We start from the raw sequence: 21,166 nt of genomic DNA, 5'->3' as shown, positions 1-21,166 counted from the left end.
GAGGAACAAACACTGAGGGAGGTTTTAAGGGAATGAGCTCTTTGGCCAAAGACCAACTTAGACCCAGAGCCTACCTCGCTGCGTCCGTCTAGGGGCCGGTGAGCATGCCTCCCCTGCCCGAGAACATTTACAAAGCCAATTAAGGACAAACTGAGCCGGTGCTGGTCTCTCGAAGGCTGAGCCCCGGGCCAGAGAGCACCACCTGGGCTCAGGGTGGGGTCCTGAGGGACTGGGCACGGGCCGCCGTCCTGTTCTCTTGGGTAGTTCCCTCCGTCTCTGAGTTCATGCCTGCCTTCTGGGCACTGGAGATGAAAATGGGGGTGTGGCCAACTCTGCACCCCTCCTGGACAAGGGGCGAGGGGAGGAAGTCCCACACTGTGGAGGCTGTGCATGAAGCCCTGTGGGGGTAGGCAGGGGGCTGCCAGCTGTCTGCCATCCCCAGCTGCCTGAGCCGCTGCCTCTACTCACGGCTTCTGGTTCTCGTAGCTCTTCAGGCGGCCTATCTCGCCCGTGTACAGTTTGGCCACGTCCATGTCTTTGTGGAGCACGAGCTCGTACTGGCGAATGCTGGAAGGGGGAGAGTGGGGGTGAGGCCGGGCGCAGGGAGGCCGCGGGGGTCAGTGCCGAGAGAGGAGGGAGGTCAAAGGACAAAGGAGAGACTGTGGGCTGGGGCCGGCCAGGGGCTGAGGGGTCCAGGTGGGATGTGAGCAGAGGCGAGGAGAGAGGGGGAGGCAGGAGAGGGCAGGGAGAGGGAGCTCATGCAGAGCTGCCTGCAGTTAGGGTTGGGGGGAGCTGGGGCAGGGCTGGGCGGGCCTGGGGCTCCAGGCTGGGAAGCGAACTTCAAGGTGATTCCGTGAGAAGTTACCTGTCACTGTCAGGTTAACACCCAAGGTCCTCTGTGTGGGACCAAAGCTTGGGTGGCCTCTCTCCTCATTGCACCCCCACTGCTGCCCCCCCCAGGCCAGGTCTCTCCTTAGGGGTGCCTCCCCTCAGGCCTCACCCCAATCCACAGGGACATGCTCACCTGGACTCCTCTCCAGTGGCTTCCACTCCAAAGTGCTCGCACACTGCTGGCCAGAACTGCTCTCTCCACGTGATGAAATCCTCCTCCAAGCTAGGGGGAGGGCAGAGAGGGGCCAGCCCTCAGGTGAGCCAGATCCCGGCAGCTGGCCCAGGTGACAGTCTGGCCCCAGACATCACGGGCTCAGGCCCCAGGAGGGGTGCCAGGCAGCCTCCCCTCCCTACCCCCGCCACCCAGAGCTGCAGGGCTCCTTTCACTCTGGTCCACCCAGTGATACAGTAGACGACGGCATCAGGGATGATCTAAAGGAGGGTCTGTGCTTATCATGGAAGGAATGTGCTCTCTGAGCTGGACGCTGGGAGAGGCAGGAAAGCCAAGACGGTCCATGGGGCAGGACTGTGGTGGGGGGAGCTCCTTGTCACTTTATTCCAGAGAGTACCTGGCCATGGCTTTGCTGCCCCCTCTCATCCCACAGCCAGCTCCCTAAACCGTGGCTCCCTAAACCGAAGTGTGGAGGCTCCAGGGAGGGGGCTGAGTGTGCAGACTGGGCCTGGGGCACTCACTTCGCGTCGTCGTCTCCCATTCCCAGCTCGAAGATCCGCTGGGCACCCAGTTGCTCCAGCCGCTTGTCCACGTACTTGCCCATGGCATTGAAGTGCTCGTAGGTCTTGTTCCCGAGGCCAAACACCTGTGTGGATGGAGGGGCTGTCTCAGGCCTGGGGATGGGTGGGTTTCCCCCCAGCGCTCAGCCTCGTGTGGCCAAGTCTTGGACAACCTGTCACACGCCCTGGTCTTTAGTCTCCAACCACCAGTACCCCTGGAGCAAACCGGGGCTGGGGAAACCGGAGGCAAAGCACTTAGTCACTGGGGTCCCAGGGCAGCTTCCCCCAGGGCTCCCCACCCACGAGCTCCTTGCTAGGCTAGCTGGGAGCCTCCCTGTCTCCACACCTCTGCCTGCCCTGGCTGATCAGAACAAGGCAGTGAGCTGCAGGAATTCTTTTGGGACATGAGGGTCTGGAGGCCTAGGAGAGGCACCGCAGGCCACCAAGAGCCTACAGGAAGCCACTGGGGAAAGCCGGGTGACTCACCGCATACTTGACCCCAGAGAGGTCCACATCTGTCTCCTGGAGCCAGTCATAGAAGTCCTGGGCGTTGTCGGTGGGGTCGCCCTCACCGTAGGTTGCCATGCAGAAAATTGCCAGGGAGTTGTCTATCTCTGGCAGGCTATTCAGGTCAGCCTGGAGACAAGGGCAGGGACCGCGTGCTGAGCGGCTTCAGGTCAGGTCTGCACCAGGCAGGGGGTGAGGACTACTGAGGGCTGGCCCTGCCCTCTGGCGGCTCATAGCCAGGTTTGCTCAGGGAACTGTGGGATGAGAGTGAGGGGCCACTCCCTGTGCCCGGAAGGTGCCACGAGGGGGCAGGAGGGCTTCAAGGCAGGCCAGTGGGAAGGACACAGGGTGGCCTTGGCTGTCACTAAAACACGAACCAATTGTTCGTCCAACTTGAAAGCCCATGGCTGGAGATGGATGAGTGGGGAGCCTGTCACCAAGACCCCGAAGGTGGGGATGATGGGCTTGGTTTGGGACATGGAGTGGTGGCAGCTGGTGACTCAGGAGGGAGCTGGTTGTGAGGGACGGGACTTGCCACACCTTGGTGGAGTGGAGGGAGTGGCTTCCCTGAAGTTAGCCCAGTTAGCCCAGTGATAGCCTCTACTGGGGGGAAGTGGAAAGGCAGATCCCTGGGGAACTCTCCCCCAGACCCCTTGCCCCTGCCTCCCTCCCCTGACCCCCTTTCACCACTGCCCCCACCTGGAGCCGGTGGCCTGACTGTTACACCCCTGGCCCCTGACCCAGAAGCAGCAAGTGGGCTGTCGGAGTTTCCTGCACTTTGGAGGGCCCTGGCCATGTGAGGGAGGGACAGGGGCACCCAGACCCGGTGGAGAAGGAACATGGCCAGCCTGGGGGCAGGAGGGAGCAAGCCTGACCCCCACGGCCCTCAGAGGCAAGGCTGAGGGGCTGGCTGGGGCCAGGTTGCAGCAGGGACCAGGACATCAGGACTCAGTCGGGCAGCGGCCCTGGGTGGGAAGGAGCTGGCCGAGAAGAGCTGACAGGAGAAGCAGAGGAGGGGAGGACTCCGGCAGCTCCCAGCTGAGGTCCTTCCCTGGGTTCTCAGGCTCTCCGGGCCTCGCCATGCTGCATGTGGCCTCTGCCCACCCTCTTTGGCCGGACACATCAGTGAGAGCCTCCTTCCCGACAGGAGGGTTCTCGGAGCCCATCCAGCCCACTGCCCTCCCTGGCAGACGGGAAAGGCCCCGACCCCAGGTTTCTGCCCTGCAACCTGGTGCTCTTGCACTGCATTCTGGGGCAGGGGAGAGGGCCCAGAGCTCCCCACCTGATCTTCTGAGACCCTGTACTTCTTTGGGCCCCACCTGACCCATTCAGGGCCCGAGGCAGCCCCTGTGAGACCCTGCAGCCTGGAGCACCCAGCGCTGAGTGTGGGATCCCCGGGAGCAGACACCCAGGTGCACCCCTCGGGTCCCGCTGGGCCTGGCCCAGGGGTTCTCAGGGTCCTTAGCCTGGGCACTGCCTGCCTGCTGGAACCAGTGAGAAGAGAACCCATCCCCGTGACCCCTATGGCTATGTCAGCCCTTCAGGCCTCTCCCATGGGCCAGAGGCGAGTCCCTGCAGGGGCAAGCTGGGAGGGAGGCACGGGCTGGTGCTCACCAGGTCGTACTCCTCGGGGTCGGCTGCCATGCCCCGCATCCCATAGCGGTGTGCGTCCTTGGACAAGCGGTTGGCAAATTCCTCAGCGGTGCCCGTCTGGGAGCCATAGAACACAACGATGTTCCTCCCCTAGAAGGCCGGACACGGGGTTTAGCGTGGGGCCTGCGCCCCAGCCGGCCTCCAGGGACCAGCGTCTCAGCACCGCGGCCGGGCCACCGCGGCCACCGGGACTTGCACATGTGAGGCTGCTCAGGAGCACGCTTTGGACATGTTTTAATGACACAGGAAATCCCAACTGGAAAATGGGCTGATGATTTAAATAAAAAATTTACAAAAAAAGAGAGAAGGAAATGCCACTTCAGTATATAAAAATCTGCTTAAGTGCATTCATAAGAAAAATGCAAATTAAGATGACAATGAGATAACGGTTTCTTTCTTTTACACAGAAAACTGGCAACAATCCAAGTGTTTGATAACCCACCGCTGGTAAGGCCGTGGGAAACAAGGTTTTGTCTACACTGCCACTGAGAGTGTGCCCCGGCCTAGCCCCTAGGAGGGCAATTTGGCAGCATCCTTCACAATTACAAACGCATAAACTTTTTGATCTGACAATTCCACTTTGGGGATTTTATTGTGTAGACAGATCAGCAAATGTGCAAATGGATCTCCATATCCACACAGCAGTGCTTTTGAGAGCAAAAGAGGAGAAATATCCCAAGTGCCCAGCAGCAGGGCAGTGTTGAACTTATTTAAAAACACAAAACAAAAACCAAATTATGGTACATCAGATAGTCATATAATGGAAAAACCATGCAGCTACAGTAAAGAATGAGGAAGGTATCTCTGCACTGTGTGGAAAGATCGCCAAGACGTATTCGGTTAAAAAACAAAACAATATCTTTATCAGCATATGTAATCTGCCAAAATTTGTGTTTTAAAAAAGTGTGACATAATATAACACAATATATTTGTTTGTATTTGCAAGTGCGTAAGGAAGCTCTGGAAGGCCAGAGAGAGGATTAGGGGTGCTGGTTGTACATGGGAACTGGGAATGGGTGATGGGTGGGGGTGTTTTTTACTGAATGATTTACATTTTGGATTTTAACTCTGTGACTATAGTACCTGTTGATAAAATTAAGTACTTAAGTAAACACAAACGAACAGAGATTAAAATAGTAGCTGTGCCGTGAACATGGTGAGATGTGCAGCTGCCGTGGACGGAGCCTGCGATGGAAGGGAGAAGAATGGGTGACATTCTGAGTTAGAGGGAGTGTCCATTTTTATAATTTGGTTTGTTCAAGAAATAAACATTCAAAAAGCAAGGGAAAACATCAGTGCAGGGCTTTGGTTAGACCAGAATGCCACCTAAGGGGGCCGGGCCTGGGTTCTGGCTCTCACTCACCCACCCGCCCTCTCCTGGCCAGGGGACTCCTCGTGTCCCTGAAGCTGGCCTCTGCGGGACGCCCCTGCATGCTCACCAGGGCCAAGACTCACTGCGAAGCGCCCAGAGACAAAACTCACCGTCTTCTTCATCTTTTCCACGAAGCTGCTCTCTTTGACAGAGGAGGTCCTGGAAGACAGAAGTGCCCCGTGGGTATGGGTGCAGGGGCTCTAGCGGGATGTCCAGGGGACACTCCAGCTCTGCCCCCGGCCACTCACCAGTGGCTCAGCCAGCAGCTGGCCCCTGGTCCAGGAGGAGGGCTGCAGGAGGCAGGATTGGAGCACCCAGGGCTCTGGGCTCCTGGGCCGGCTCAGATTCGCCATTTGACCTACAATCAACCCAAACTCTCTCACAATGCCAACACCTTGCAAAGACAACACCTCCTACTCCCGGATAGATGCAAACCCTGAAGCAAAGAAGAGCCAAGGTCTTCTGTCTCCTTCCCTCATCGGCCTTTTCTCACTTCGATCTTCCTCCTCCTGCAACTTCTGCCTCACACAGTCCCCAGGAGTCTCTTAAATACAATTCTGACCCTGCTCCACTCAATCCCACCACGCCGTTCCACAAACCCCAGGGACTGCTGATTGACACCCCATCCACCCAGACCATTCTCACTCCACCTTCCACCCTGACAAAGACCACCTCCCCTTTCCCTGCACTGGGGCCTAATCTAAGCAGCCCCTTCTCCGTGGTCCCCGGCACTTGCTCCCACTCTGAGCTGGTCCAGCCAGTGACACTGCCCAGCAGAACACGGTCCTCTGAGGCCTGGCGCTGACCTGGTCGTCTGGCCACTCTCCACTCCCAGCTGCCAGCCTCTCCCTCGCCATTTCCTGTCCCTTTTCCTCTCTCTTGCCCTTGCCCCCGGCCTGCAGTGCCATCTAAGGAACCACCAGGGATTCTCAGGGTGAATGAGGTAACCCTGGTCTAAGACAGTCAGGTGGGAAAATGTACCTTCCTCGGGATGGTAGATCCTAGGATGTGTGACACACAGACAGTCTGCATCAAGTGCCAAGTCTGAACACTAAAATACCTTTGATCCCAACTAAAACTCCATCATTAAGGGAATGAAAAACAAGCCACAGCAAGAGAGAAATTTGCAATGTACACATATCTGACAAAGGACTTGTACTGAGAATATAAGAAATTCTCATGAATCAATCAGAAAAAGATAATTCAACAGAAAAAAAAAATAGTCAAAAGCCTTGAACAGGCACTTTATTAAATAAAGTACCTAAATAACCAAAAAAAAAAAAAAAAAAAGAAAAAAAGAAAGAAAGAAAAGAAAAAAATCATCTGAAAAGGTGCTTGATGTTATTAGTTACCAGAGAAATACAAATTAAAAACATGAGATATACGTACATCCATGCAAGTAGCTAAAATGAACGACTGACAATATCATGCACAGGTGAAGACGTGCAGAATTCCCACTGCTGCCAGTGGAAGAGGAATAGGGCTCAACTGCTTTTTGGCAGTATCTTCTAGAAATGAACTGACAGCTGGCCTTCTCTACATGCCCACCATTTGCTTCCTCAGCAAATTGTTTTCACAGAGTGGATAAAGTTATCCCAATTTCCAATTTAGACCAGGCCAGGCCAGAGGCTGCATCTTTAAAGAAACGAGACTAGGCCATGCAAGGAGTCAGAGCTGGGCAGAGGGAAGGGGCCTGGAGGGGGCTGTGTCTGGGGTGGGCAGGGAATGGAAGGGGGATGGTGGGCACAGGGAGGGCACAGAGGCTTGACTATTCTCCCCCATCAGGGCTCTCTTGGGGCCTCCGGAGCTCCCCATCCTCCCTTCTGCCTCCAGCTGCAGCAGGGAGTCCAGGTGCTTAGTGTCAGGGCCCATGACCTCACCACCAGCCAGACAGCCTCACCCGGCTCCCACTGTTGGGGTGCGCCCGCTGGCGGAGACGACCAGGGCACTGCGGACTCTGGGGGGAGGGACTGGGGTCGCAGGGAAACTACATGAGATCACAGACGTGAAAGCCCCTGCACAAGTCAGGCCCACCCTGAGGGTGTGACTCTGGGTACCCACTCATAGGTGTGTCACCTGAGGCCTGATTACACCGCCCATCACGGTGACATGGCTGGAGACACGGCCAGTGAGTGGGCAGCAAGGATGTAGCCTGGGTCTGAACCCAAGGTTTTTGCTCTTGCCACCATACCCTACAGCCTCCTATGCACAGAAAAGTGTAGTAAAATAAAGGAATTAAAAAGTGGAGCACCAAGATAAAAACACATTCATGACAATGATGCAAAAGTGACGTCTCTTGAGGCTGAAGGCCTGGAGTTGCTGCAAAAGTTTACAGAACGTGAAGGTTTCTTTCAAGGATGCTTCTGCAAAGCTGTTTGAACATCTAATTTTATAAACATAAACATAAATATATCAGAAGCTTCATATTTAGGTACATGCTAGTTTTTTCCACTAGTGCCAAGGCCATTAGTAGCTCCATGGCCAAAGCTATTTTCAGGGACTCGGTATTAAATGATGTTGCACAAAGAGTCCCCACGGGATGCAGGGCCTGTGCCCGACTTGGCCACTGCGGCTTCTTCTCCCCTGGCCCCAGGGGGCCCGAGGGCTTCCAGCTAGACAGGACAGCGGCTCCACCAAGGTCAGGAGGAGGCAGTTAGGAGCCAGCTGCTCGGACGTCCCCACCTAGCGATGTCCTGGCTGCCCAGGAACGCAGAGCAGACCCTCCACCCCAGACACCCCATCACCCAGCATTCCCCAGGCAGCTGCCCACCCACCCCAACATGAGCAGGACCAGGCCTGCCGCCCTTCTCTGTCCACTCTCGGCAACAAGCTGCACTGAAATGGGTCTTGGTCTGGGACCTGGCAGCCCACACGGCCAAGTTCAGTCCCCGCCCACCCACAAAGAGCTGCGACTTTGCTCCCCCTTGGCCTAGAGGCTTTGCACGCTGGAGGCACAGACCCAGGGGCAGCCACGGACCTCGGGAACACAAGCCAGGGAAGAGGCCTGCAGAGGCCCTGGAAGCTGGCACTGGGCCGTGGGGGCAGGGAGGCCTGGGGCTCTGGTTCCCGGACCATGGTCTAGAAATGGGAGAGGCGTGCTCCGAGTCTGTTTGTCCCCTTGGGCATTGGGCGCCCACTCCATGAAGAGAGCACACCAGATGGCCAGGACAGGACCCACCAAAATGCAGGCCCCAAGTGCCCGGATGCTGGGTCTTGGGTGCTACTGCCCAGGATTGCAGGCCTGAAACCTCAGCCTCTCTGCACTCTTGCTCCCAGGTCTCCCCCTTCTCTCTTGCTTTCTGTTCTCACCTGCACCATGTGCTGCACCACCACATTCCTACGTGAGCTTAACTGATCTTCACTGATCTTCCTCCAAAATGCCCTGCCTGCTGCCACCAAATCCACATTCCCAAATCACGTTTCCCCATCCCTTCCCTATTCAAAACCTGCTATGGCAGGAAAGACACCAAAATGCTCACTGTGTATACTGGGTGTTGGGATTATGCATGGGGCATTTCCCAAATTTTTTTTATAGTGGGCTTCTGTCACTTCTGCAGTCAGGGGAAAAACATGTAAGTATGTGTATTGATATATGTGTGTGTGCATGTGTGTGTCTCTCCACACACACACACCCCTTCTCTGTCTCCTCTGTTCCTGGCAACCAAAACCTAGCCATGCTTTCTTGCTCCACCCTCAGCTTCCGCCCTGGCAAGGCCTCTGCCCCAGAAGAGGGCTCCTCCTTACTGCAGTGCCACCAAGCCCGGCTCCACTTGTCACCACCCTGTACAAACCCTTTTTCCTTCAAAGCCCTGGCCAGTTACCTGCTTTGCCAGCTGAGGTGGCCCCTCCCCTAAAAATCCCCAGTCCCCCCAGTGTTTTCTTATTTGAAGGCCCCCACTCAAGACCCTGGTCTCCAGATGACAAGGACAAGGTCTCTGATTTCTAATTCCCAGTATCCATTTTCTCTGAACATCAAAGTAACCGTCTCCAGACTTCTGGGAACACTCCGACCCTCCACGCTGTCTCAGGGACACCCAGTGGGGACCCCTGGTTCCATCTGCAGGGCTCCCCGGCTTCCTGGCAGGAAACTCTTGGAACCAAAGTGCCCACGGCCCACAGAGCAGTCTGGCACCCTCCAAGCCTTTACTGGGACTTTATTTTTTCACTTTCTTTTTTCAGTGCAGATGGGACAGGTGTACAGGGAGGGCCTAACTCACTTCATGGAATACTCTGCCACCATTACGGCGATGGCTACGTATGCTTTCACCACAGACTACAACGCGAAGCATCTGTTGAAACACTAGCAGGAGCCGCCCTCCAAGATGAACCATTACACGAAAAACCAAGGTGCACGACGAAGTGTTCTACCATTGTGTGCCTTTTGAATTTTGATCCTTGAGAATATATTACCTTCTAAACATAAATCAAATCTAAATTTAAACTTACGGCTATGAAAACGATCAGCAACCTAGGCAAATGTTTCTGATGGAATGTTACGAGAAAAAGCAGGTACAAAACAAAATGCAATTTCTACATTTTTACGAAATGTTCAGAATAGGCAAATCCACAGAGACAGAGAGTAGATTAGTGGGCGCCAGGGGCTGGGGGGAGGGGAGGCTGGGGGGAGGGGAGGCTGGGGAGTAGCTGCGAACGTGTACGGGGTTACTTTTTAGGAGGATGAAAATGTTTTGGAATCAGATAGCGTCAAAGTCTGCACAACATGATGAATGTACTAAAAGCCAATGAATTGTACACTTTAAATGGTGAAAACGGTGAATTTTATGTTGTATGAATTTTATCTCAACAAAACAAAACAAAACAAAAAAACAACCCAAATTAAGTGCATTTGGTTGACATTTAAAGGGCCAGGTTTTAGTTTTTGGAAAATTCACTTATGCAGAACTCTTCTTTCTCAATTTCTCAACCGTGGCCAATTCATTGTGTATAGCTTGCCCACAGCAGAAACCATGGTCAAAATGGAAAATGGCAACGCAAAGCCAGGCACAAAACAAGCTAGTTGTGCCATCGAGGTGATAAACACATCTTCCCTCACACTCAGACTCTTTCAGGGTATAATGCACAACTGACAGGAGGGAAAAATGAACAAGTGTCCCTAAAAACTGAATGCACATGGCAATTATTCATAGAAAAACGGCCTGAAGGGAAACACTAGCATTTTGAGAGGACACTGAAGGATTAAGATAATGTGAGATGGTTTCCATCATTTTCCAACTTTTTATGTTTTCACATGATTTTTATACTTCAAAATATATTTTATAATTAAAAAAAATGGTGAGGCAACAATGCAAACATCCAAAAATAGGGGATCGGGTTACTCAGGTTACAAATACAGCCATGCGATGCACACTGTTCGTCTGTTAAACAGAAGGTAGATAATGATCTACTGATGTGGAAAGATGTTCTAATATATTGTTAAGCGGGCAAAGCAGGTTACAACCTGGAACGGATGACGTGATTCCACTCTATTTAAAAGGAAGAGTCCAGAAGGATATACAAGAAGATGCTAAGACTTGTTCCCTCCTGATCTGGGGGATTATGAGTCTTTTTTGTTTTCTTCTCTTTTTGGCTAATTTCAATTTCCCAACCCCCACCCCCAAATCCCTTTTTTTCCTACGAGCGTGTAATGCTTTTGTAATAAGAAAATAAAAAGAATTACTTTTATTTTAAGAAATACCATGTGTGAATAGAGAGAAATTGAGATTATTTTGATTTTGAAGGCTCTGGTAAGGACAATTAGAACAGCTAAGCCCTGAGTTACAAGACCCATGTCAGAAGAGACATTATAAAGAAGAGCAAGGAGGCCCGGCCCGGAACCTGCCTTGCACACAGGCCCAGCCGAGAACCTGCCTCGCACACAGGCCCTGCCCAGCTTCCCAACCTCGCACACAGGCCTGGCCCTCAACCCACCTCACACACAGGCCCGGCCCGGCTCCCCCACCTCACACACAGGCCCGGCCCGGCTCCCCCATCTCACACATAGGCTGGGCCTGTCTCCCCCACCTTGCACACAGGCCTGTCTCCCCTGCCTCGCACACAGGCCCTGCCCAGCTTCCCAACCTCACACACAGGCCCGGCCCTCAACCCACCTCACACACAGGCCCGGCCCGGCTCCCCCATCTCACACATAGGCCGGGCCTGTCTCCCCTGTCTCGCACCCAGGCCTGTCTCCCCTGCCTCGCACCCAGGCCTGGCCCAGAACCTGCCTGACACACAGGCCCGGCCCGGCTCCCCCACCTCACACACAGGCCCGGCCCAAACCGCCTGGCACACAGGCCCAGCTCCGCCTTCCCAGCTCTCTTGGCCTCATGCACCCTTGCCCTCTCCCTCTGGCCTGTGAACACACTATTTTTCCTCTAACCCTTGCCCAGGAACTTCATATGTCCCCTCAGAGCACCTTGCGTGGTGCAAAGGTCAGCTGTCACCATCTTCAAGGTGACACACACATCCCTTGAGGCACTTTCCTCCCTGTGTTCTAATTGCTTAATTTGCGCTTGACTTTAATCACTGGTGGGGGGGGGCATCAGTGGATTTCTTAGTAATTAACCCCATGCCTGACACTCATCACGTGGCCTCTTACCCACGTCTCGGGCAGCTGGTCCTGAGTCCTCTGCCTGGCACGGCCTTTGGGCTCCTCTGCCCACCTTTGAGAGGGCCTGACACCAGCTGGAGGGCCAACTCCTGTCTCTTTTCAAAGGACAGACATTTCCATAGAAGCTTCTTTGCCAAGAAGGTGGGTTTGGAGCCTTACTGAACGCAGGGACAGGCAAACCCCACTGCCCAGCGAGTGCCAGGCTGCTCTGCCCACGTGCCCAGGCAACAGGTGCCGGGCAGCGGGCAACCAGAGCGAGGAGCCGCTGCCTTCAAAGGGCCTCTCCCAGGTCGGGAACAACAGGCCGCGGGGAGAATCACAGCAGGTTGGAGGAGCCACATGGCAGGAGAGACGCAGGTTCAAAGCCTGGTTCTGCCACCAAACAGGCCCGGGACTGGGCAAGCCATGGCCCTCACTGGGCTACAGGTTCCTCTGACTTCAGACCCACCACCTTGACTGCCGCAGCCTCTCTTGGTGCCTTGCACAGTCCCCAGAACTCGGTGAACACCCAGGGAGAAAAGCGTGTCTGTCGGGACTGCTCTGTGACTTCAGGCACCCAGCTGCCAAGGTGGCGCCTGCTAAGACCACATGGGTGCATCAGACAGCTTGGGCCACAGGGAGTCCACTGGAGGCTGGAGAAACCCAGAAGGGCTTCTTGGAAGACCTGGGCTCTATTCTCAGAGACAGAGAAGGGGTCCCAGGAGGGAAAGCCACAGACACCAGGCTGCCAGGAGCCTGGGGAGAAAGGCCATGCAGCCAGTGGTGAGGTCCGTGCTGGCAGCCCAGGGGAGCAGTGGAGAGGAGGGTCTGCCTCAGTCTGGCCTCCAGCCCTGTTTGCACAAAGCGGGTGCGCTGTAGGCTGCTGGATCTGGGGGAGCGGAGGAGAGCCCTCCAGGCAGGTCTGGTGGAACCTAAGTGGATGGGCAAGGTGTGCCGGGCCCTCCCTCCACCCTGGGCCAGGGATGCTCTCTGGGACTGACCTTCTCAGGGTGGGCTCCTCCCGCAGAGATGAGTACGTGCACCCCATGGTTGTCACTCCCAACTCCAGTACTTAGGCAAGAAGGAAGGTTACAGCTCTCTCCAGTGAACCGGCAGGGAGCCAGCTGACGATGGAAGGTCCGGCTCTGTCCATCCTTTACTCAGTGCTAGCAGGGCCATGGTGGACCAGGCCTCTGAACTCAGAAAGTGCTACTGGACCACACGAAGTCCTCTCGGCATCCCCTCCAAGCCCGTGCCTGCATCTGTCCCCACTCGCCTGAGAGCACAGCAACATCTGGCAGCTCCAGCCGGGAGGAATCAGGACTTAAGACTGGAACCTCCCATGATGCCCTGCGGTCCCCCCCCCCCCCCCCCCCCCCCCGTATGGACCGAGGGAAGGAGGAAACCTCTCCAACCCCACTCGGGTCTCCTTGGTAACTGTTTATATCAGAGCCCTTTCTCCACACACCCTCCCCCTTCCCCATGCTTTAGAGAAAGGAGGACGGCATGCGGGCTGAGCGCAGCTCTTCTGTCACCAGAGAGCAGTTGTGCAGGTTGCTGTGTGGGGCTGTTTCTCCACGGAGAAAGCCCGTGTTGATCTGGCTGCCAGGGTGCCCCGGGAGCACGTAAAATTAGATCTGGTCCCACACAAAACAGAGCCCAAGACACCAGGGCAATGCTACAGCCCCTTCTAGCCCAGGACACCGGGGAGCACACGTCTTGCCACAAAATAAACACATCTTAACCTCCCATCACACGCCGGCGAGGAACCTTTGCTTTACAGAGCGTCCCTTCACAGGCACCCAAGAATAAAAAGTCCACCAAAGAGCCTGAGCCTCCAGGCCTCCAGAACACATCCCAGAAGGTTCCAATTAGGGCCCTATGCTCCTAATTGGGAGCAGGAGCCTCTCTGGTTCTGGCTTCAGAAGTCAACTGCAGTCCACCATGTGGGGAAAACTAAAGGGAGGGTGCATGAAAGAACTGAGTCACTTGGACACAGATGAAGCAAAGTGTCCCGGGGGTGATTCACTTTGTTTCCAGTCCCAAGCAACACTGAGAAGGATTTCTGAAAACTGCAACTCAAATTTAATTTGCTGCACAGTGGAAATGATTTCTTCTGGGGCTTTCCCTCGCCCTCAGCCTCAGATGGGGAAGTGGCTGGGAACGGCTAGAGCCCAGCGCCTGGCAACCAAGTTCTCCGGGCTCCAGGACAATAGGCCCCCAAGGTCAGAGAGGAGGGTAAGAGCCGAGACACGGTTCCGTGGTGGGGACCGGCTGGTTGGGACGGGAGGGCATGCCTGCTTCGGAAGCGTGCCCTCAAAGGGAGATGGCTTCTCACATGCTGGGACCCCAGATTCCTCTCCCATGGGCAAAGCAGTCACACAGCCTGTGGCAGAAGGCTAGTGGCACGAAAGACCTGCCTTTGATGAAAACAATGTGGTTTGCAGGAGCCTGAATAAACAAACAGCTCCGTTTTGGATTGAATCGTGTCCCCCACAAAGACGTGTTCAAGTCCTAACTCCCAGGCCCGTGCGTGTGAACCCATTTATGAAGAGGGTTATTGAAGGTTCTATTAAGATGAGGCCAAAGGAAATCAGGGTGGGCCTTCACCCCAAACGACAGGAGTCCTTAGAAGGAGAAGCTATCTGGACAGTCAGGAGGAGACAGACGGGGAGACAGGGAGACAGATTGCCATGGGAGGAGTGAAGACTGGAGAGCCCCCACCAGGACGCTGCAGACATCACAGAAAGTGGAGTTCTGCCGACACCTCAATTTTGGACTTCTAGCCTCCAAAACTGAGAGACAAGAAAATCCTGTTGTTTTAGCCAGTTAGTCTGGGGGTTTTGTTGCAGGAGCCCTGGCAGACGGAGACAGCTCTCTGCCACCGCAGGGCCCCTCTGGGGCCAAGAACCTCCTGAGAATGCAGGTGGTGTGGGGGCAGCTGCACTCTAAGAGGCTGGCCTTTGGCAGGTGAGGGACTGGAGCGTGTGAGAGGTCACAGGTCAAAGACAAAAAAGGGAGAGGGAGCTATTTACTGAGGGCCTGTTGTAAGCCAGCGACCAGTCAAGGAGCCTGATTTTCTTTCGTTTCACCCTGACCGCCTGTGCAGTAGATAGGCCTTTCTGTCCCCACTCTCCAGATAAGGCGAGTGAGACTCTGAGGGTGAAGGGACTGGCTCAGGAAAGGCCTGAGTGGTAATTCAACGCCAGGCCTGGGGTGTCCCAAGCCCAGGGTTTCGTGCTGGCTCCCACCCTGCACACCCATCTTCCCACCCCGGGTGGGTCAGGGAAGTCCCCAGGACCCTGTGGTGTGTCCCTGGGCAGGGCAGAGGGTACTGACCTGTTCAGAGAGCCCTTCCCAAGCTTCCTAGATCCCTGACATTTAGGGTGCTCTAAGGCTTCGCTCCTGGCCCCCACCCATACATCCTCCCGCACATACTGACAAACATGCCGCCTGGGACCACATGGGTGAGTCCACGCAGGCCAGACAGGCCGCCCTTGGCCAGGGGTCGGCCATGTCAGCTCAGCCCGGGCAGATCTCTGGCCTCTCTTCTGAGACTTAAAGATCACTTAGCAGGGACTCAGCCAGTTGGGAGCTGGCTAAAGTTACCACTGTTTTCCAGGTGAGAGAAAAGAGACTGAGGTCAAAGGAATTACTCCGAGGTCATTCAGCCCATCAGCAACCGGGAGTAAAAGCAACATCCTCTGACACGAAGATGACGTGACTCTTGCCGACGACGTGACCTGAGTGTGATCCAAGGAAAGAAGGAAGAGACAGGTGGGAGAGGAGAGCGACAGGAGTGAGAGCGAAGGTGTGGGAAAAGGACAGGGGCTGCAGGATTCCATTTGCCGAAAGAACTGGAACATGCAGGAGATGGAAAGTGGCGTGGAGCTCACCGGGGCGGGGGCGAGGGGGAATGGGGAGATTTTGCATAATGGCGCAGGGTCTCTGTTTAGGGGGATGGAAAAGTTTCGGTGATGAATGGCGGTGAGGGTAGCATAAGGTTGTGAATGTGATCATTGCCACTGAACTGTAAGCTTGCAAGTGGTTGAGATGGGAAAGTTTCTGTCATATATAGGTTACCACAATTAATAGCAAAATGAGAGACTGCAGAGACAAACATGCAACACATGATACAGGACTGGATCTAATAATGGAGGAGAAAAGGCCCAAAAGGACATTATTGGGATCTATGAAAAAAATCAGAATATAGATAGAACACTTTATATTAAATTATATTTATATAATTTATTATATATCATGTATATTTATATTAAATTTCTTAAACTTGTGTTACACAAGTAAATATCCTTGTTCTTAAGGAAATAGAAGTATTAAGAAGTATTAAGTGGTAAAGGAACATGATGTACTCTCAAATGTTTAGAAAACAGATGATGGATGGATGGATGGAAGGAAAGGAAGAAAGGAAGGAAGGGAGGAAAAATGTGGCAAAATGTTGTAAGTTGATAACTCTGGGTATCGGGTAGGGGGTATATTGGAGTTCTCTTTATTATTTTTGTATTATATTTCCAACTTTTCTGTAAATTTGAAATTATTTCAAAATAAAAAGATTTTTAAAAAGAAAGAGTAAAGGTGTGGGAAAGCGAACCCCTGAATTGAAATCCCAGCTCTAACTCTAATTAACCATGTGACCTTGAGCAAGTTATTCGACCTCTCCTTGAGTCAGCTTTGCCATTTATACAATGAATAAGAACAACCCCTTCACTGGGCTGTGAGGATCAGAGAATTATGTAAATCAAGTGTGGCACCAAATTCTTGGCGTGAGCGTTTGAAAACCCTCTGACCCGTGCCCGTCTCGCCCTCCTCCCATCTTCCCACCGTCACTTGCGCTCTCATCAATCCCTTCGGGTCAGCCATCAGTTCCCGTCCATCAAATCTGCTCTTCAAGGAGCCACCCTCAGGCCCCTGCCCTCCCACAAAGTCTTGCCCTACTTCCCTGCTAGTTTTAGATAAAATGCACACCCCACAGAAGGCCCCCCAAGGCAGCCCCCCGAGGCCCCCTGAGTCCCATCTCCCAGCCCCTCTCTCCTGCCTCAACTCCTACCTTGACCCCTGACTGCCCCTGGTGACCTCCACCTGGGGTCTCCCAAGAGGCACCCTTCTCAGGGCAGGCCCCGCTTTTCCTTGCCTCTGAGCGTTTGCACAGGCAGCTCCTTCCTTCTGGAAGCCCTTCCCAGCTTCCTGCTCATCTCCTGGACTCAGTGCCGGGGCAGCTCGTCTCCGACCTCACCCCTTGTCTGTTCCCCCCGCACTCAGCCCAGGGACCCCGCTCATCTCCCCCAGCAGCACTCGAGCCCCTCGAGGACCTTCTGCTTTATTCTCTCTGTGCTCCTGGTGCCTGGAAATGGATCCACCGGCACCAAGTCCCCAGAGACGCCGAGTGAGCTCACGAGGGTGACTGGTGTTCAGCCCTTCTCTGCTTTTCCCACATGGGCCACACTCAGTTTCAGGCACTAGCCAGAACAGCAAGAACAACCCCAAGCTTATTAGGGGACAGGAGGGGAAGCAAAGGCAGGTGAGATTCCTCTCAGGGGGCAGCAGCAGAAAACCCAGTCCTATGCTTGCAGAGGTGACATCAATATCCTCAGCCGATTTTCTAGCCATTTCCACTGATAGCGGCTTCGGGCACTGTCCATTCTTTACGTCCACAGAGGCTTTCTTTTACGTGTTTTCCGCTTTGCAAAAGTCATTTGTGTTTCTATTTTCACATTCAGCAGAGCCACGGACCTTTCTATAGAAAAAGTGACCCTGAACTGGAAGCAGCAAGAGCCGTAGCTCACTTTCCATCTGCCAGCACTCAAAAGATAGAACTGACATAAATGATGACCTGTGGCCTTGACTCCTGGCTTTCCTGTGTGCTGTCACAAGCAAGCCCCAAAATAAAAGCCACTTCGGAAAATGAGCTCTTTTGTGGCTTTTCAAAAGCAATCCTCAGTGGGACACAATCAGCAAAATCCAGACTGTGGGAAACACCATGGGACAAATGATCTGGTTTCTTTAACAAAAATACTACAAGGGAAAAACTGGGATGGAAGGAAAACTTATGAATTAAAAGAGACATAACCTTATGTGAAGTAAAAGAAACCAGCTCCATTTGCATGACATTTTGAAAAGACAGCTATAGGCACAGAGTAAGATCAGTGGTTGCCAGGGGCTGGGGTATAGGGAGAAAAATGACAGCAAAGGGACATGGGGGAACTTTCCGGAGTGATGGAAATGTTCTGTATCTTGATTATGATATGATTACACAACTGTATACACCTATCAAGACTTGTCACACTTTTCACCAAAAAAAGGTGACTTTCACTGCACGTAAATTATACCTTAATATACCCGACCCCCCAAAAGAAAGACGAGACTTAGAAGATATATGAATCGATTGCAATGTGTGGGTCTTCTTTGGATCCTGAATTACAAACAAAACCAAAACAAACAAAAACAATTGTTATAGAAACCAACTCATTTATCCATCAGAGAACTATGAATAAATGATGACTAGAAATCTTAATGATACCAAAAAAATTACAGTTGACATTCAGGAGTGTGAGGATGGTATTGTGGTTATGATTTAAGGGGCGTCCTTGAATCTTAGAGGCCAGGAGAGAAGCAGAGGGGCGTGTGTGTGTCAGGGGTGGGGGCGTCCACAGCGACATGATGCAGTGGAGGAGGAAGCGGTGGTGGTCAGGGCTGGCTGGGTGGCAGACGGGCAACCCTGCGGCCTCGGCGGGTTGTGTGGCATGGTGAACGGAGCCCGTCCCATCCGAAAGGGAGGCTGCCGCTCAGAGCAGCCCTTGTGGGCAGGCACCAGTGTGGGCCCGCTATGGCAGATGCTCTGATTTTTTTCAAAAGAAGCCATACCTCTGGGTTTTCATGTGAAACTGCCAGACTTTTTAATGTTCTAATTAAAAAGAAATAAACAGCAGGCCACAGTTTGCCCTACAGGCAGCCAGACAGACAGACTGAGCCTGCATTAATTACCCAGTCATTTTCTGAGTATCTTCACTGTGACAAGCCCTGAGCCAAGCTGGGATCTGGACAGGATGGGGCCACCAACTCCGCCCCACGGGAGGCAGAAGTATAAACAAATTCCAATCCAAGAAGAGGAGCAGCCCCTGTAGAGCGTTGTAACACACGCACGAGCAGAGAGCTACAGGGTACAGGGGGACCCCCCAGGGGCCTTGGAGTCGTGGCGCAACCATGATTCCGGTGGGCTCCCTTAGATCAGGAGCTGCCCTAGCCTGGAGGGCTCAGTCTGGAGCCCAGTGAATGTGGCTGAGTTAGTGGGACAGGATCCGAATGAGCCACTTCTTTTTTAAGAGAACTTGCTGCTTGTAACTGCTCCTCTTTAACAAGTCTTTAATTGCTTTTAAAAACAGTTCAAAAGTCTGCACCTGGGGAGTCGGGCAAGATGGCGGCATAGAGAGGAGTGGAAGCTAAGTAGTCCCCCTGGAACAACTACAAAAAACCAGAAACAACTAGTAAATAATCCAGAATAACTGCGGGGGGACAAACGAGACCATCCACTCATCATACACCAACCTGAATTGGGAGGAATGCCTGAGAACACAGCATAAAATCTGTAAGTAAAACCTGGGGAACCAGGTTGGGGGACCCCCTCCCCCATAGCCTGAGCTGCAGAGCTGCGTGGTACCAGAGAGAAGCTCTCTCCCAGCAAGCGAATACAGCTCAGCTGAGCTCCAACTGGGGTTTTAAGTAGCGAGTGTGAACTGCTCACTACAGGTACGCAGCCCCAAAAACAGACAGACGCTTTGGGTGATGACTGACCTGGGAGAGCCTGAGGGTCGCCTTGGACTCGGTCTGAAGGGGACTATCTGTTTCTTTTTTGGCTCAGTGGAGAAAGCCCCAGTCATTTTCAGTTTCCAGGGCTGTGACTCGGGGAAGGGCGGAGACAGCACAAGCAGAGAGCAAGACCATTGAAATGCTAATGACCTCCGCCTGGGGGGTCTGTCTTCTCTAGGAGGAAAGGGGTGGGGCCCTTTCCATTCAGAACCAGACCCCAGAGCCTGGGGGAACACGGCCATACCTCCTCACACCAGTCAAGAATTATAGGCTAACAGGCCTCACCTGCTGGGCAGAAAAGCACAGTGACCTGAGGCATCAAAGGGTGGAGCAATTTTCTAAGACACACCTGCAGGGAAACCAGATACTGAATATTTCTTCCCTCTGGGACCTGAGCCTGTTCTGGTCTGAGAAAACCCGATTTGGATAACCAAGGAAACCATGCCTAGACAACAGAAAATTACAACCTACACTAAGAAAAACAAAGTTATGGCCCAGTCAAAGGAACAAACGTACACTTCAACTGAGATACAGGAATTTAAACAACTAATGCTAAATCAAATCAAAAAGTTTAGAGAAGATATTGCAAAAGAGATAGAGGCTGTAAAGGAAGCACTGGGCATGTATACGGCAGAAATCAAAAGTTCAAAAAACCTACTAGTAGAATCTATGGACATGAAAGACACAACACAAGAGATGAAAGACACAATGGAAACATAACAACAGCAGATCTCAAGAGGCAGAAGAAAACACTCAGGAACTGGAGAACAAAACACCTGAAAGCCTACACGCAAAGGAGCAGATGGAGAAAAGAATGAAAAAATATGAGCAACGTCTCCGGGAACTCAAGGACGAAACAAAGTACAATAATGTACGTATCATTGGTGTCCCAGAAGGAGAAGAGAAGGGAAAGGAGGCAGAAGCAATAATAGAGAAAATAATTAATGAAAACTTCCCATCTCTTATGAAAGACATAAAATTACAGATCCAAGAAGCGCAGCATACTCCAAACAGAAGAGATATGAATAGGCCTATGCCAAGACACTTAATAATCAGATTATCAAATGTCAAAGACAAAGAGAGAATCCTGAAAGCAGCAAGAGAAAAGCTATCCATTACATACAAAGGAAGCTTAATAAGACTATGTGCGGATCTCTCAGCAGAAACCATGGAGGCAAGAAGGAAGTGGTGTGATATATTTAAGATACTGAAAGAGAAAAACCACCAACCAAGAATCCTGTATCCAGCAAAGCTGTCCTTCAAATATGAGGGAGAGCTCAAAATATTTTCTGACAAACAGACAATGGGAGACTTTGTGAACAAGATACCTGCCCTACAGGAAATACTAAAGGGAGCACTACAGGGTGATAGAAGACAGGAGTGTGTGGTTTGGAACACAATTTGGGGAGATGGTAGCACAACAATGTAAGTACACTGAACAAAGGTAACTATGAATATGGTTGAGAGAGAAAGATGGGGAGCATGTGAGACACCACAAGAAAGGAGGAAAGATAACGACTGGGACTGTGTAACTTGGTGAAATCTAGAGTATTCAACAATTGTGATAAAATGTACAAATATATTCTTTTATGAGGGAGAAC

At 52.8% G+C, this 21,166-nt stretch overlaps 1 protein-coding gene across 5 annotated transcripts in view; it reads right to left on the bottom strand.

Moving 5' to 3' along the window:
• Positions 1–21,166, bottom strand: part of LOC119517569 (NADPH--cytochrome P450 reductase) — a 71,855-nt gene that overhangs the window by 4,553 nt on the left and 46,136 nt on the right. For all 5 annotated transcript variants that reach the window (XM_037814398.1, XM_037814397.1, XM_037814399.1 and 2 more), the window contains exons 3-8: positions 5,266–5,314; positions 3,745–3,873; positions 2,110–2,259; positions 1,585–1,709; positions 1,025–1,114; positions 469–567 (exon numbers count right to left, since the gene is read on the bottom strand). In XM_037814398.1, coding sequence (XP_037670326.1) covers positions 469–567; positions 1,025–1,114; positions 1,585–1,709; positions 2,110–2,259; positions 3,745–3,873; positions 5,266–5,314 — 642 coding nt within the window. The remainder of the gene's footprint in view (positions 1–468; positions 568–1,024; positions 1,115–1,584; positions 1,710–2,109; positions 2,260–3,744; positions 3,874–5,265; positions 5,315–21,166) is intronic.

The sequence above is a fragment of the Choloepus didactylus genome, chromosome 21 (assembly GCF_015220235.1).
Source record: "Choloepus didactylus isolate mChoDid1 chromosome 21, mChoDid1.pri, whole genome shotgun sequence".
Lineage (NCBI taxonomy): Eukaryota > Metazoa > Chordata > Mammalia > Pilosa > Megalonychidae > Choloepus > Choloepus didactylus.
This window is presented reverse-complemented; position numbering and strand designations above follow the sequence as displayed.